Source organism: Pelobates fuscus, chromosome 3 (genome assembly GCF_036172605.1).
Source record: "Pelobates fuscus isolate aPelFus1 chromosome 3, aPelFus1.pri, whole genome shotgun sequence".
Taxonomy (NCBI): Eukaryota; Metazoa; Chordata; class Amphibia; order Anura; family Pelobatidae; genus Pelobates; species Pelobates fuscus.
Window position 1 is genome coordinate 359337187 of NC_086319.1, and position 14721 is coordinate 359351907.

At 46.2% G+C, this 14721-nt stretch overlaps 1 protein-coding gene across 1 annotated transcript in view; it reads right to left on the minus strand.

Moving 5' to 3' along the window:
• LOC134601830 (C-type lectin domain family 4 member G-like) overlaps window positions 1-14721 on the minus strand; it is a 132535-nt gene that overhangs the window by 44032 nt on the left and 73782 nt on the right. Inside the window, exon 4 of the mRNA XM_063446330.1 lies at window positions 2680-2787. Within this exon, the coding sequence (XP_063302400.1) occupies window positions 2680-2787 (108 nt within the window). The remainder of the gene's footprint in view (window positions 1-2679; window positions 2788-14721) is intronic.

Consider the following 14721-nt stretch of genomic DNA (forward strand, 5'->3'; position numbering starts at 1 on the left):
AGAAACTCATCTTTGCCTTTTGTATATGACAGGATTCCTCAGCAATATACAAACACTGTGGATCAAACAGTGTTTGAAAACCAATAGTTAGTCTCTTGCCTCACTCCCTGCTTCTGTGCTAAAGTTCATGGAGACAAAATGTCAGTTTTTAAACACTGTCTGATCCAAGGTGCATGTGTATGGATGAAAGATTCTGTCATATATAAAAAGTAGGAATGAATTTCTCATTTGTTTACATTCTCCTAGCTCCCATTCTAGTCAGAGTTCCTTGAATAGACAATTTAGCCTTTTTGACAAACATCAGTCAAGCCTTGATAAAGGGTGAAAATCAAGCACAGTTTAAGAACTAGGACATACATATTCTGCTCTGCCCTTCATTAGTATGAGTAACACTCATGGGTTGCAGGTTCCATTGGTACTCAACAAAAGCTAAAATACATGCAGCTAGGGACTGTAACTCCCAATAATCTCAGGTAGTGAAGAGGAAGTTTTTTCTTTTTTTTATCATCATCATCAATGTATTCATAATTGTTCATTTTCATCTCAAACCTTCAATTTTACTTACCATGTATACTCGAGTATAAGTCAACCTGAATATAAGCTGAGACCCTTAATTTTAGCACAAAAAACCTGGGAAAACGTATTGACTCGAGTATAAGCCTAGGGTGGGAAATTCAGCAGCTACTGGTAAATTTCTAAATAAAATTAGATCCCAATAAAATTACATTAATCAAATATTTATTAACAGTGTGTGTATATAATGAATGCAGTGTTTCTTTGTGTAGTGTGTGTATATAATGAATGCAGTGTGTGTGTGTTTGTGTATATAATGAATGCAGTGTGTGTGTGTGTGTGTGTGTGTGTTTGTGTAGTGTGTATATAATGAATGCAGAGTGTGTGTGTGTGTGTTTGTGTAGTGTGTATATAATGAATGCAGAGTGTGTGTGTGTTTGTGTGAATGCAGTGTGTGTATATAATGAATGCAGAGTGTGTGTTTGTGTGAATGCAGTGTGTGTATATAATGAATGCAGTGTGTGTGTATATAATGGAGAGTGTGTTTGTATGAGTGTGTGTGTATATAATGCAGAGTGTGTGCATTATATACATACACACACTCTGCATTATATATATACACACTCATACAAACACACACTCTGCATTATATACACACACACTCAGTGTGTATATAATGCAGAGTGCGTGTGTTTGTGTGAATGCAGAGTGTGTATGTGTGTTTGTGTAGTGTGTGTGAACTGGGTGGGGGGAGGGCATTTTTATTATTTATTTTTTATTTTAATATTATTTAAAAAAATATATTTTAATATTATTTTTTTAATATTATTTAATAAGTTTTTGTACCCCTTCCCTGCTTGTTGCCTGGTCAGGGAGGGGGACTGTAACCATCCCTGGTGGTCCAGTGGATGGGCTGTGCAGGGGGGGGGGGGGGGGGGGCGGAGCAAGTAACTTACCTTTGTAGCAGCTTTGGTCAGCTCCCTGTCTGCTCCGTGCAGCTCCCCAGTTCAGCTCACAGTGTAAGTCTCACAATCTGCGTGCCACGGTAACCTGTGGCAACGCTCTGACGGCCGCGGGTGTCGCAAGACTTACACTGGGAGCTGAACTGGGGACCTGCACGGAGCTGTCGGGGAGCTGACCGGAGCTGCTACAAAGGTAAGTAAGAGCTCGTGACCAGCCCCCAACAGGACTGCCGGGCTTGTAATGAGCCCGGCAGTCCTGGTCTGTATAATGGCAATGTAAGTTGCCATAATACAGACCTTGACTTGAGTATAAGCTGAGTGGGGCTTTTTCAGCACAAAAAATGTGCTGAAAAACTCAGCTTATACTCGAGTACTTGACAATAATAACTAATTTTAGTTTAGTGGAACTGTGAGGGACCCTCTAAGCCATGTCTCCCCAAACACCCACCTGTTCTCTAAAGACTATAAACACTATGGACTTACCCTGCAACCCATGCCTTCCAGCCCAGAGCCCCTCCCATGCAGCCAGAGCCACTGAGGGGGCTGCTGGGACATGACCAGCACTCTACCCAGCACTCTGGAACTCTGAGCCAGATCCGAGGCTAGCCGCATTCCGCAAAACTTTTGCACTTCCATCTTATTCTGGCTAGCCTCATCTGCTTTTTGGACAGAATGGGAGCTCCAGAGAGGCCTTTCTGAACATATATGACACGTGGAGGTGTTCTGCTATAGTGTTTGTGTGTTTTGGGTGTCTCTGTATCTGAGAGATAATGAGTTTGACCAATAGCTGACACAATTATCTCCTAGACACCAAGGCGCGTGGTCACAAATAATGGAGACCCCATGTTGGGAGTCTGACTATACATCTGTGTGCTTAGTTCAATAAAAACAGTCATTCCTAACCCTTCACTAAGTCTTGGGTAGTGTTTGGGTGAGACAACGGTATATCTTGCAGGAGAGCATTATCACTTTGGAGCTATATTCACTGGAAAGGGACAACCTAATTGGTAGTAACCCATCTACTCAAGGGTATAAAGCCACAGGAATAAATTATGAATGTTAGACTCAGGATTCCTAGGCTACCCATATATGAGTGTCCTTCAAAGTAGCACTGTTGACACATTTTGTTATATTTATATATATTGCTTAATATATTAATTAACTGACATCCCAATTGCCCCAGCATAGTGTATATGATACTCACAGAACATGAACACAAGGCTTGTCAGAGCTATCAAGAACAGGAACATTATTAGTAGTAGAACCATTAAGATCACAGTAACTCTTCCAGGTGTAGAATTATTCTCTCCAACTGTTAAGACAGACATTTAAAAACAGAATATAAAATATCAAGAAAATGAAGTAGAAGTAATTTTGATGCAGACTCATAAATACTGAGCAATCATCAAGAACATGTAATTGGTTCCCATGGTAACTGCTTCACATGAAAAACTTGATTCCAAATGTTTTTACAGTGTCTGAAATGTTCAATTATATCAAAACCCTGCCAAGAGCCCTGGATGTTGACGACTATTTGCCAATTTTGAAACTCACAAATCAAATCTGAAAGGGGAAAAATGGAGTGCAATATGTCCTGACAATATAGCAGTATGAAAGTTCAATAGGCTCTATTTTAGCTGAATGGTGTCTGATTCTGAGAGGCATGCCACCCTTAGGTCCAGATGCAAGCAGTCTCCACCAATCCAGATGCACATAAAAGGTATTTTATTAAATCCAATGATTAAAAAATATATATCTTTAAAATGAGCAATTAATCACTTTGATGTTGATTTATTGATGTATTGCTAATTTTAAAAGTATATATTTTTTAATCATTGGATTTAATAAAATACCTTTTATCTGCATCTCGATTGGTGGAGAATGCTTGCATCGAAACCTAAGGGTGGCGCCCCCCTCAGTATCAGGCACATTGCATAGCCTATTGAAAGGCTCTATAACACATGAGTGCCATGGTAATTTATATCTTTTATACTGCTATATTGTCAGGATGTATTGCACTAGATCTTGTTATCAAAAGCCCCACACGGCTTATACTTACATTGCCATAATACAGACCAGGACCGCCGGGCTCATTACCAATAGCTGCTTCTCTGTTAACTCTTTCAGCCATCACCTCCAAACTTCCCCTGCTACCTCTTGTCTCAAATCCCCATGGTATCCTTTAGATTTTAAGCTCATGGGCCATCTAGCCAAGCACTTTGTATAAAAGAGCTTGAATGGCTAAATATCAGCTTACGGGCAGGGCTCTCTCTACCTCTTGTATTTGTCTGTGTATATTGTACGTTTCTCCAGAAATTTTACAGCGCTGTGGAATCTGTTGGCACTTTATAAATAGCAGTAATAATAATAATAATAATAATCAATCTTTGTTCTTGGAGGTCAATATCACCAGAGACAAGAGGGAAGAAGTCCCCCAAAAAGAGACTCCAAGGTGTATAAATTGGAGCCAGGTGTAAGGCTCTAAGCATTGTGAGTGAAGATCCAAAGGGATATAGTGGGAAGATATTTGCTTCTTATTCTGTGTAAACAGTTTTCTCTGTTTTTATATTTTTTGAGGTGCATATCATCCAAAGAAGTTGTATCGCTCCTAGACTTAAAGGACCACTCTAGTGCCAGGAAAACATACTTGTTTTCCTGGCACTAGAGTGCCTTGAGGGTGCCCCCACCCTCAGGGACCCCCTCCCGCCCGGCTCTGGAAAGGGGTTAAAACTTACCTTTTTCCAGCGGTGGGCGGAGAGCTCTCCTCCTCCGATCCTCCTCTTCTCCTCCCCGTCGGCTGAATGCGCACGCGCGGCAAGAGCTGCGCGCGCATTCAGCCGGTCACATAGGAAAGCATTCATAATGCTTTCCTATGGACGCTTGCGTGCTCTCACTGTGATTTTCACAGTGAGAATCAGGCAAGCGCCTCTAGCGGCTGTCAATGAGACAGCCACTAGAGGAAATAGGGGAAGGCTTAACCCATTCACAAACATAGCAGTTTCTCTGAATCTGCTATGTTTCTGAAAAAATGGGTTAACCCTAGAAGGACCTGGCACCCAGACCACTTCATTAAGCTGAAGTGGTCTGGGTGCCTAGAGTGGTCCTTTAAGATAAGGCCAGGGACTTTTCATTTGAATATTAATTTGTACTTGAAACTTGTTACTGCACATTGCCAAAGACCCTGAGGAAGTCCTGCAGACAGACAAAATGCATAGGTGCCCTGGTGGTTATACTGGAGGTCCCCTGGTGGAGATACTACACCCATTGTTTTTAACCTTGATGTAAGTGATTCAATAATTTTTTATTACATACCTGATTGTGCACTACAACTTTTATTTTCTCTCTCTTGAGTACATATACTCTTGCCAACCCATGGTGATTTGAATACAGACTTAAGATTGAATCCCTGGAAGGATTTTATACTTTAGGCAATTTTACTTCAGTGAAAGTGTGAATGTCCATTTGCGAACGCAGCACTTACAGTTAATTCATATTCACAGTTATACGCTAAGTCATTTTGTTTGTTATTGGTAGTGATGTCGCGAACACTAAATTTTTGGTTTGCGAACGGCGAACGGGAACTTCCGCAAACGTTCACAAACCGGCAGGCAATTTTTGTTTTGTAATTCTTTATTTTTGTGTGCAGGGTTTATGACAATACAGCCCGTAAGGCCACAACAGCCGTCCGGGTTTTTTGAGTTTTCATGATATCACAACATAGTTCAGGCATATGTCGTTCTGTCCGTTCTAACCTGTGATGTCAGAGGTTTCTGCACGGTTTTTATTAGTGGGTCTATTAAGGTCAAGCTAAGGATTCTCTTCTCTAGGGTTCGAGGCGCGTGTCTGTCCCCGTCTGTTTCTAAGGTGTTCGCGTGGGGGATGGGTTTCCCAGGGGTCATCTGTACTGGGTTAGTCATTTGTGCATCCTTCCCCCTTTATGTGCTTCAGTTGGGGTGTTTGGGTGTAGATATAGAGGGCCTTAGTGGGGTGTATGTCTTCGAGTGAGTGTTGTGAAGTCTGCATGTGTTGAAGTGTGTTCACTTGTGCGCATACAACTCATTGATGCTCTCTGAGCTATTGGAGCCCGTACGGTCGTCTAGTGGGTTGGGGTTGACTCCTTACCGAGGGAGTCGCGGGGGGGGGTGGGAAAAGTATAGTTCCCCTAGAGCTTATGTTGTCCTAGGTACCAGCTTAAGTCTCGTCTGATGGTGGGTCGACACCTGTCTGGTGGTGCGTGAGTCAGTCTCGTGTGAGGTATAAACATCAACAATATCTTAAAACAACCCAAAACAAAGGGCAAAGCAATAACATGTTCAAACTGTGCGAGCTTGCTAGCTGCTGCTTTTGCAGGTTAGGCCAGTTCACTTCGGGTCCCTCTGTTCCTGGGGACGAATGGGGTCGTTCTCTCAGGGTCCCAGACATGAGTTGTCGTGGGAGCTTCTTGTTCTGTTGTTCCAGTGTGGATTCCCAGCCTGCTCAAGAACTGACCTGCCTCTTGCAGTGAGCAAAGGTTGTGTGTGGTGCTGTTTTCGATTACGATCAGAGTCCTTGGCAGAGTCCATTTGTATTCCAGGTTAGCTTCGCGTAGACACCTCGTCACCTGTGCAAGCGATTTGCGCCATAACAGTGTATTACGTGTCAAGTCCTGGTAGAAAGAGATGTGGGATGACTCGAATGCAAGTGGTGTCTTTCCCCTGGCCGCTGTGAGGAGCTTGATCTTGTCCGACACTGAGTGGCAGCGGATGATGACGTCTTGTGGAGCTGTGGCTGGGGCTTGTCTTGCTTTTCTGACCCTGAAGAAGCCGTCTAGTGTAAATTTTTTGGCTTGGGTGTGCGGTAGCAACGTGGCCATAAGGCGCCTGAGGTAATGGGGTAGTTCTGTGGAGTCTACGCTATCTGGTATCCCCCTTAACTTTAAGTTGGTGCGTCTATTGCGGTCTTCTGCAAGGTCCATGAGGTTGGACTGGGATGTTTGCATGGTCATTATTTGTTCTTTTAGCCCCTTTACCTCTTGTGTCAGGTCCAGGATATCCTCTTCGTTGGCCTGAGTGCGTGCTGTTACTGCCTGCATTTCAGTCTTTAACAGGTCCATATCTGCTGCATGCATTTGTCTCATCTCTTTGAGCAGGTCTGCTATATCTTGTTTAGTGGCTGGTGTGAGGCTGTTCCCATTAGGCTGTTGCTCCCTCATTTGTGGGGCTGCTGTTCAGCTCCGGATTGTGGGGCCTTGTTCAGCTCCGGATTGTGCTCCCTCATCTTGGAGGGGATGTGTGTGGTCCGGAGTAGCCGCCATCTTGGGCACCATCGGGCGTTGTAGCAAGTCTCCAATGTCTTGCATGGTCCTGCCTGCATTCTGTGTGGGTCTCTGGGATTTGCGGCCCATGCTGTACTCCTCAGGTGCAGCTGTAGTTGATAGCAGGTAGGCATCGTGGTGTGTGCTCAGGGCCACGAGTTCTTGCGCCAGCCTCGTGGTCTGATAGGCGGTGTAGGCCCCGGTTTTCCGACAGGTCCGTCTCACCGCTTGTGTAAACTGGAAAGGCATCCGCTCGCCTGCCCTTTGGTGTCGCCCCGCCGGCCGGTAGGTGCCTTGGTATGTGCCTTAATGCCTTGGTATAAGGTATTTTTCCGTCGTTTGCGCGGAGCTCAGAAGAGATGCGTCCGCTCCTGTCTGGCGCTCGGCTCCGCCCCCTCGGGCAGGCGAATTTTAAAACCCACAGGGACTCTTTCTGGCAACAAAAGTGATGGAAAAGTTGTTTCAAGGGGACTAACACCTGGACAGTGGCATGCCGGAGGGGGATCCATGGCAAAACTCCCATGGAAAATTACACAGTTGATGCAGAGTCTGGTTTTAATCCATAAAGGGCAGAAATCACCTAACATTCCTAAATCACAATGGATATGGATTGACACCTGACAATGTTTGCATGGTCATTATTTGTTCTTTTAGCCCCTTTACCTCTTGTGTCAGGTCCAGGATATCCTCTTCGTTGGCCTGAGTGCGTGCTGTTACTGCCTGCATTTCAGTCTTTAACAGGTCCATATCTGCTGCATGCATTTGTCTCATCTCTTTGAGCAGGTCTGCTATATCTTGTTTAGTGGCTGGTGTGAGGCTGTTCCCATTAGGCTGTTGCTCCCTCATTTGTGGGGCTGCTGTTCAGCTCCGGATTGTGGGGCCTTGTTCAGCTCCGGATTGTGCTCCCTCATCTTGGAGGGGATGTGTGTGGTCCGGAGTAGCCGCCATCTTGGGCACCATCGGGCGTTGTAGCAAGTCTCCAATGTCTTGCATGGTCCTGCCTGCATTCTGTGTGGGTCTCTGGGATTTGCGGCCCATGCTGTACTCCTCAGGTGCAGCTGTAGTTGATAGCAGGTAGGCATCGTGGTGTGTGCTCAGGGCCACGAGTTCTTGCGCCAGCCTCGTGGTCTGATAGGCGGTGTAGGCCCCGGTTTTCCGACAGGTCCGTCTCACCGCTTGTGTAAACTGGAAAGGCATCCGCTCGCCTGCCCTTTGGTGTCGCCCCGCCGGCCGGTAGGTGCCTTGGTATGTGCCTTAATGCCTTGGTATAAGGTATTTTTCCGTCGTTTGTGCGGAGCTCAGAAGAGATGCGTCCGCTCCTGTCTGGCGCTCGGCTCCGCCCCCTCGGGCAGGCGAATTTTAAAACCCACAGGGACTCTTTCTGGCAACAAAAGTGATGGAAAAGTTGTTTCAAGGGGACTAACACCTGGACAGTGGCATGCCGGAGGGGGATCCATGGCAAAACTCCCATGGAAAATTACACAGTTGATGCAGAGTCTGGTTTTAATCCATAAAGGGCAGAAATCACCTAACATTCCTAAATCACAATGGATATGGATTGACACCTGACATATGACATATTGACACCTTGACATATGGATTGACACCTGTCCTCAGAGACCCTGAAACACACTGACATAGAGCAGAATAGGGACTATTCCCCCTACATAGGGTCACTTGGCAGATACGGATTGACACCTATCCTAAGGATCCCTGATACCACTGACACAGAGCAGAAAAGAGACTGTTCCCCCTACATAGGGTCACTTGGCAAATATGGATTGACACCTATCCTAAAGATCCCTGATACACACTGACACAGAGCAGAATAGGGACTGTTCCTCCTACATAGGGTCACTTGGCAGATATGGATTGACACCTGTCCTCAAAGACCCTGATACACACTGACACAGAGCAGAATAGAGACTGTTCCCCCTACATAGGGTCACTTGGCAGATATGGATTGACACCTGTCCTCAGAGACCATGATTCACACTGACACAGAGCAGAATAGAGACTGTTCCCCCTACATAGGGTCACTTGGCAGATATGGATTGACACCTGTCCTCAGAGACCATGATACACACTGACACAGAGAAGAATAAGGACTGTTCCTCCTACATAGGGTCACTTGGCAGATATGGATTGACACCTGTCCTCAGAGACCATGATTCACACTGACACAGAGCAGAATAGAGACTGTTCCCCCTACATAGGGTCACTTGGCAGATATGGATTGACACCTATCCTAAGGATCCCTGATACACACTGACACAGAGCAGAATAAGGACTGTTCCTCCTACATAGGGTTACTTGGCAGATATGGATTGACACATATCCTAAGGATCCCTGATACACACTGACACAGAGCAGAATAGAGACTGTTCCCCCTACATAGGGTCACTTGGCAGATATGGAGTGGTCGTGGGAGGAGGATGACTTTCACCTCTTCCCCTGTTAGATTCCCCGGTGTGCTGTGACATCACCCTTATACGCTGTGTAAAGCATACTTTTTAATTTATTTTACAAATGCTGCATCCTTTCCGACTTGTAATTCGGTAACATTTCCGCCACTGTCTGCTTATACCGTGGGTCTAGTAGCGTGGACACCCAGTACAGGTCGTTCTCCTTCAGCCTTTTTATACGAGGGTCCCCCAACAGGCACGACAGCATGAAAGGTTGGATGCTGAGCTACTCATTTCCCGTTCCTCCTCCTCAGTGATGTCAATGAAGGTATGTTCTTCCCCCCAGCCACGTACAACACCACGGGTACCAGATAGGTGACAACGAGCACCCTGGGATGCCTGTTGTGGTTGGTATTCCTCCTCAAAGCCACATTCCTCCTCTGACTCCTTTTCCTCACAATCCTCTTCCAGCGTTGCCGCAGGTCCAGCAAGCAATGCTGATAAGGCTGTTTCTGGTGGTGATGGTGACCACAACTCTTCCTCTTCCTCTTCACGCTCATCTACGGCCTGATCCAGCACTCTTCGCAGGGCACGCTCCAGGAAGAAAACAAATGGTATGATGTCGCTGATGGTGCCTTTGGTGTGACTGACTAGGTTTGTCACCTCATCAAAAGGACGCATGAGCCTACAGGCATTGCGCATGAGCGTCCAGTAACGTGGAAAAAAAAAATCCCAGCTCCCCAGAGGCTGTCCTAGCACCCGGGTCATACAAATATTCATTAACAGCTTTTTATTGTTGGAGCAGGCGGTCGAACATTAGGAGTAGGGATGTCGCGATCCCGAAATTTTCGGTTCGCGAATGGCGAACGGGAACTTCCGCAAACGTTCGTGAACCAGCGAACCGGGCGAACCGCCATTGACTTCAATGGGCAGGCAAATTTTAAAACCCTCAGGGACTGTTTCTGGCCACAAAAGTGATGGAAAAGTTGTTTCAAGGGGACTAACACCTTGACTGTGGCATGCCGGAGGGGGATCCATGGCAAAACTCCCATGGAAAATTACACAGTTGATGCAGAGTCTGGTTTTAATCCATAAAGGGCAGAAATCACCTAACATTCCTAAATTGTTTGGAATAACGTGCTTGAAAACATGATGTTGTATCAATCAGCTAGTGTAAGGGTTACGCCCGCTTCACAGTGACAGACCAAACTCCCCGTTTAACGCACCACAAACAACCGCAAACAGTCCATTTACACAACCGCAAACTCCCCATTTGCACATGTTTCAGTGCAAACTAGTCTAACTACTAATATAGTTGAAACATGCTACTTTTATTCATGCCAGACAACCATGCAGGCCAGACTAACAAACATGCCAGGGCCAATCATAGTTAACCACCTCAGATAGTAACATGGCTCCCTCTATATACAGAGTAAACATGGCTCCCTCTATATACCGTGTAAACATGGCCCCCTCTATATACAGTGTAAACATGGCTCCCTCTATATACAGAGTAACATGGCTCCCTCTATATACAGTGTAACATGGCTCCCCTCTATATACAGAGTAACATGGCTCCCCTCTATATACAGTGTAAACATGACTCCTCTCTATATAGAGAGTAACATGGCTCCCCTCTATATACAGTCTAAACACAGCTCCTCTCTATATACAGAGTAACATGGCTCCCTCTATATACAGTGTAAACATGGCTCCTCTCTATATACCGTGTAACATGGCTCCCCTCTATATACAGTGTAAACCCGGCTTCTCTATATACAGAGTAACATAGTATAGTGTGTACAGTGTGTGTGTATATTGTGTGTATAGTGTGTGTATATTGTGTGTAGTGTGTGTATAGTGTGTGTGCAGTGTGTGTATAGTGTGTGCAGTGTGTATAGTGTGTATATAGTGTGTATGCAGCATGTGTATAGTGTGTATGCAGTGTGTGTATAGGGTGTATGCAGTGTGTGTATAGTGTGTGCAGTGTGTGTATAGTTAGTGCAGTGTGTGTATAGTGTATGCAGTGTGTGCAGTGTGTATGCAGTGTGTGTAGAGTGTGTATAGTGTATGCAGTGTGTGTGCAGTGTGTGTATAGAGTGTGCAGTGTGTGTAGTGTGTGCAGTGTGTATAGTGTGTGCAGTGTGTGCAGTGTGTATAGTGTGTGTAGTGTGTGTATATTGTGTGCAGTGTGTATGCAGTGTGTGTAGTGTGTGTATAGTGTGTGCATAGTGTATGCAGTGTGTGCATAGTGTGTACAGTGTGTGTGTATAGTGTGTGTATATTGTGTGTAGTGTGTATAGTGTGTGCAGTGCGTGTATAGTGTGTGTGCAGTGTGTGTATAGTGTGTGCAGTGTGTATAGTGTGTATATAGTGTGTATGCAGTGTGTGTATAGTGTGTATGCAGTGTGTGTATAGGGTGTATGCAGTGTGTGTATAGGTAGTGCAGTGTGTGTATAGTGTATGCAGTGTGTGCAGTGTGTATGCAGTGTGTGAAGAGTGTGTATAGTGTATGCAGTGTGTTTGCAGTGTGTGCAGAGTGTGTATAGTGTGTGCAGTGTGTGTATAGAGTGTGCAGTGTGTGCACAGTGTATGCAGTGTGTGTATAGTGTGTGTAGTGTATGCAGTGTGTGTGCAGTGTGTGTAGTGTGTGTATAGAGTGTGCAGTGTGTGCACAGTGTATGCAGTGTGTGTATAGTGTGTGTAGTGTGTGTATAGTGTGTGCAGTGTGTATAGTGTGTATGCAGTGTGTGTATAGTGTGTATAGTGTGTGCAGTGTGTATATAGTGTGTATGCAGTGTGTTTATAGTGTGTATGCAGTGTGTGTATAGGGTGTATGCAGTGTGTGCAGTGTGTGTATAGTTAGTGCAGTGTGTGTATAGTGTATGCAGTGTGTGCAGTGTGTATGCAGTGTGTGCAGAGTGTGTATAGTGTATGCAGTGTGTGTAGAGTGTGTGCAGTGTGTGTAGTGTGTACAGCGTGTGTATAGTGTGTACAGTGTGTGTAGAGTGTGTGCAGTGCGTGCATAGTGTGTGTGCAGTGTTTGCAGTGTGTGTAGAGTGTATGCAGTGTCTGTAGAGTGTGTATAGTGTGTGTAGAGTGTGCGTAGAGCGGCGGGTGGGGGCCCTAAATAAAAATCCCCCCCTCCCCAATCAAAGGTGACTAGGGGTCCCCAAGCCCCTAGTCACACAACCAAATAAAAAAGCCCCTACCTACCCCCCTCACCCTAAAAAATAGTGAGGGGGGAATAAAATTACTTCCCTGTAAAGTAAAATGCAACTTACTATTCAACGTCTTCTTTTTTTCTAAAATCTTCATTTTTCAGCCCCAAAAAAGGCCAAATAAAAAGCCATCATACCCGTCGAACTTAAAAATAAAATAAAAAACCCGAGCGCCAAAAAAAAATTAATCCATCTTCACCCATGGAGGGCTCCGTGTCAGTGTTTATCAGGGATCCTTAGGATAGGTGTCAATCCATATTCTGCTCTCTGTCAGTGTCTGGAGGGAATATCTGCAGTAACACAGAGTGTCTGGGGGGAGTATCTGCAGTAACACAGGGTGTCTGGAGGGAGTGTCTGCAGTAATACAGAGTGTCTGGGGGGAGTATATGCTTGTAACATTTATAAAAAAATGGTTGCAGCTTCCGATTAATCTAAAATGGATGCTGTCCAGTAGGTGGGAGGGTCTGCTAGGGAGGGTGTGCTGCTGATTGGCTGTAATGTGTCTGCTGACTGTGAGGTACAGGGTCAAAGTTTACTCAATGATGACGAATAGGGGGCGGACCGAACACCGCATGTGTTCGCCCGCGGTGGCAGACGCGAACATGCTATGTTCGCCAGGAACTATTCGCCAGCGAACAGTTCGGTACATCACTAATTAGGAGTCTTGAATTCCAACGTGTCGGGCTGTCGCAAATCAAGCGCCTAACTGGCATTTTCTTTCGCCGTTGGATATCTGCAAAGTGCGCCATGGCCGTGTAGGAACGCCTGAAATTGACACACACCTTCCTGGCCTGCTTCAGGACGTCTTGTAAGCCTGTGTACTTATGCACAAAGCGTTGTACGATCAGATTACACACATTTGCCATGCACGGCACATGTGTCAACTTGCCCAACTTCAATGCCGCCAACAAATTTGTTCCGTTGTCACAAACCACTTTGCCGATATCCAGTTGCTGCGGAGTCAGCCACTTTTCCACCTGTGCGTTCAGGGCGGACAGGAGTGCTTGTCCGGTGTGACTCTCTGCTTTCAAGCAAGTCAAACCCAAGACGGCGTGAAACTGCCGTATCCGGGATGTGGAATAGTACCTGGGGAGCTGGGGGGTGTTGTTGATGGAGAAAAATGCAGCAGCAGAAGAGGACTCAGTCGAGGAGGTTATGGAAGAGGATGGAGTAGGAGGAGTAGGGAGGTGGCAGCAGGCCTGCCTGCAAGTCGTAGCGGTGTCACCAACTCCTCTGCAGAGCCATGCATTCCATGCTTGGCAGCCGTCAGCAGGTTTACCTTAATGCGCAGTGTAGGTGATATACCTGCCCTTACTATGCTGAGACCAGGTATCAGTGGTCAGATGGACCCTTGCCCCAACACTGTGTGCCAGACATGCCATTACTTCCTTTTGCACAATCGAGTACAGGTTGGGGATTGCCTTTTGTGAAAATAAATTTCGTCCGGGTACCTTCCACTGCGGTGTCCCAATAGCTACAAATTTTTAGAACGCCTCAGACTCCACCAGCTTGAATGGTAAAAGCTGGCGGGCTAATAGTTCAGACAAGCCAGCTGTCAGACGCTGGGCAAGGGGGTGACTTTCTGACATTGGCTTCTTACGCTCAAACATGTCCTTGACAGACACCTGACTGTGGGCAGATGAGCGGGAACTGCTCAAGGTGGGAGACGGAGTGGCGGATGGTTGAGAGGGAGCAAGGAGGACAGCAGTGGTTGACGTGGCTCAAGATGCTGGACCAGGAGGAGGATGGCGGCTTTGAGTTTCCGTGGTGCTTGTACTCATGTGTTGATCCCATAGGCGTTTGTGATATGCGATCATGTGCCTACGCAAAGCAGTTGTACCTAGGTGGATGTTGGACTTCCCACGACTCAGTTTCTGTTGGCACAGGTTGCAAATGGCATCGCTGTTGGCAGAGGCAGCACACAAAAAAAATGCCACACTGCTGAGCTCTGCAATGACGGCATTCTGGTGGTGGACACAGCATGCGTAGATTGGCGTGCTGTCAGGCTGACCACGGGTGCCGATGCATGCTGTCTGACTGTGCCACTAGCTCCTTGCGATGACCTCCCCCTGCTTCCAACTCGTCTCCTCCTCCTCCTCTCTGTCTCCCCATCTGAACTTTCGTCCTGTTCTTCTTCTTGCCGAGCGGGCACCCACGTGACATCCATGGACACATCGTCATCATCAACCGCTTCACTTGTATCTGACAACTCAGCAAAGGAAGCAGCAGCGGGTACAACATCATCATCATCACACCGTACGTCCATGTGTGTAATGCTGCCTGCCTGAGACATATCCCTGTTATCTACATCCTCTGGCAATAATGGT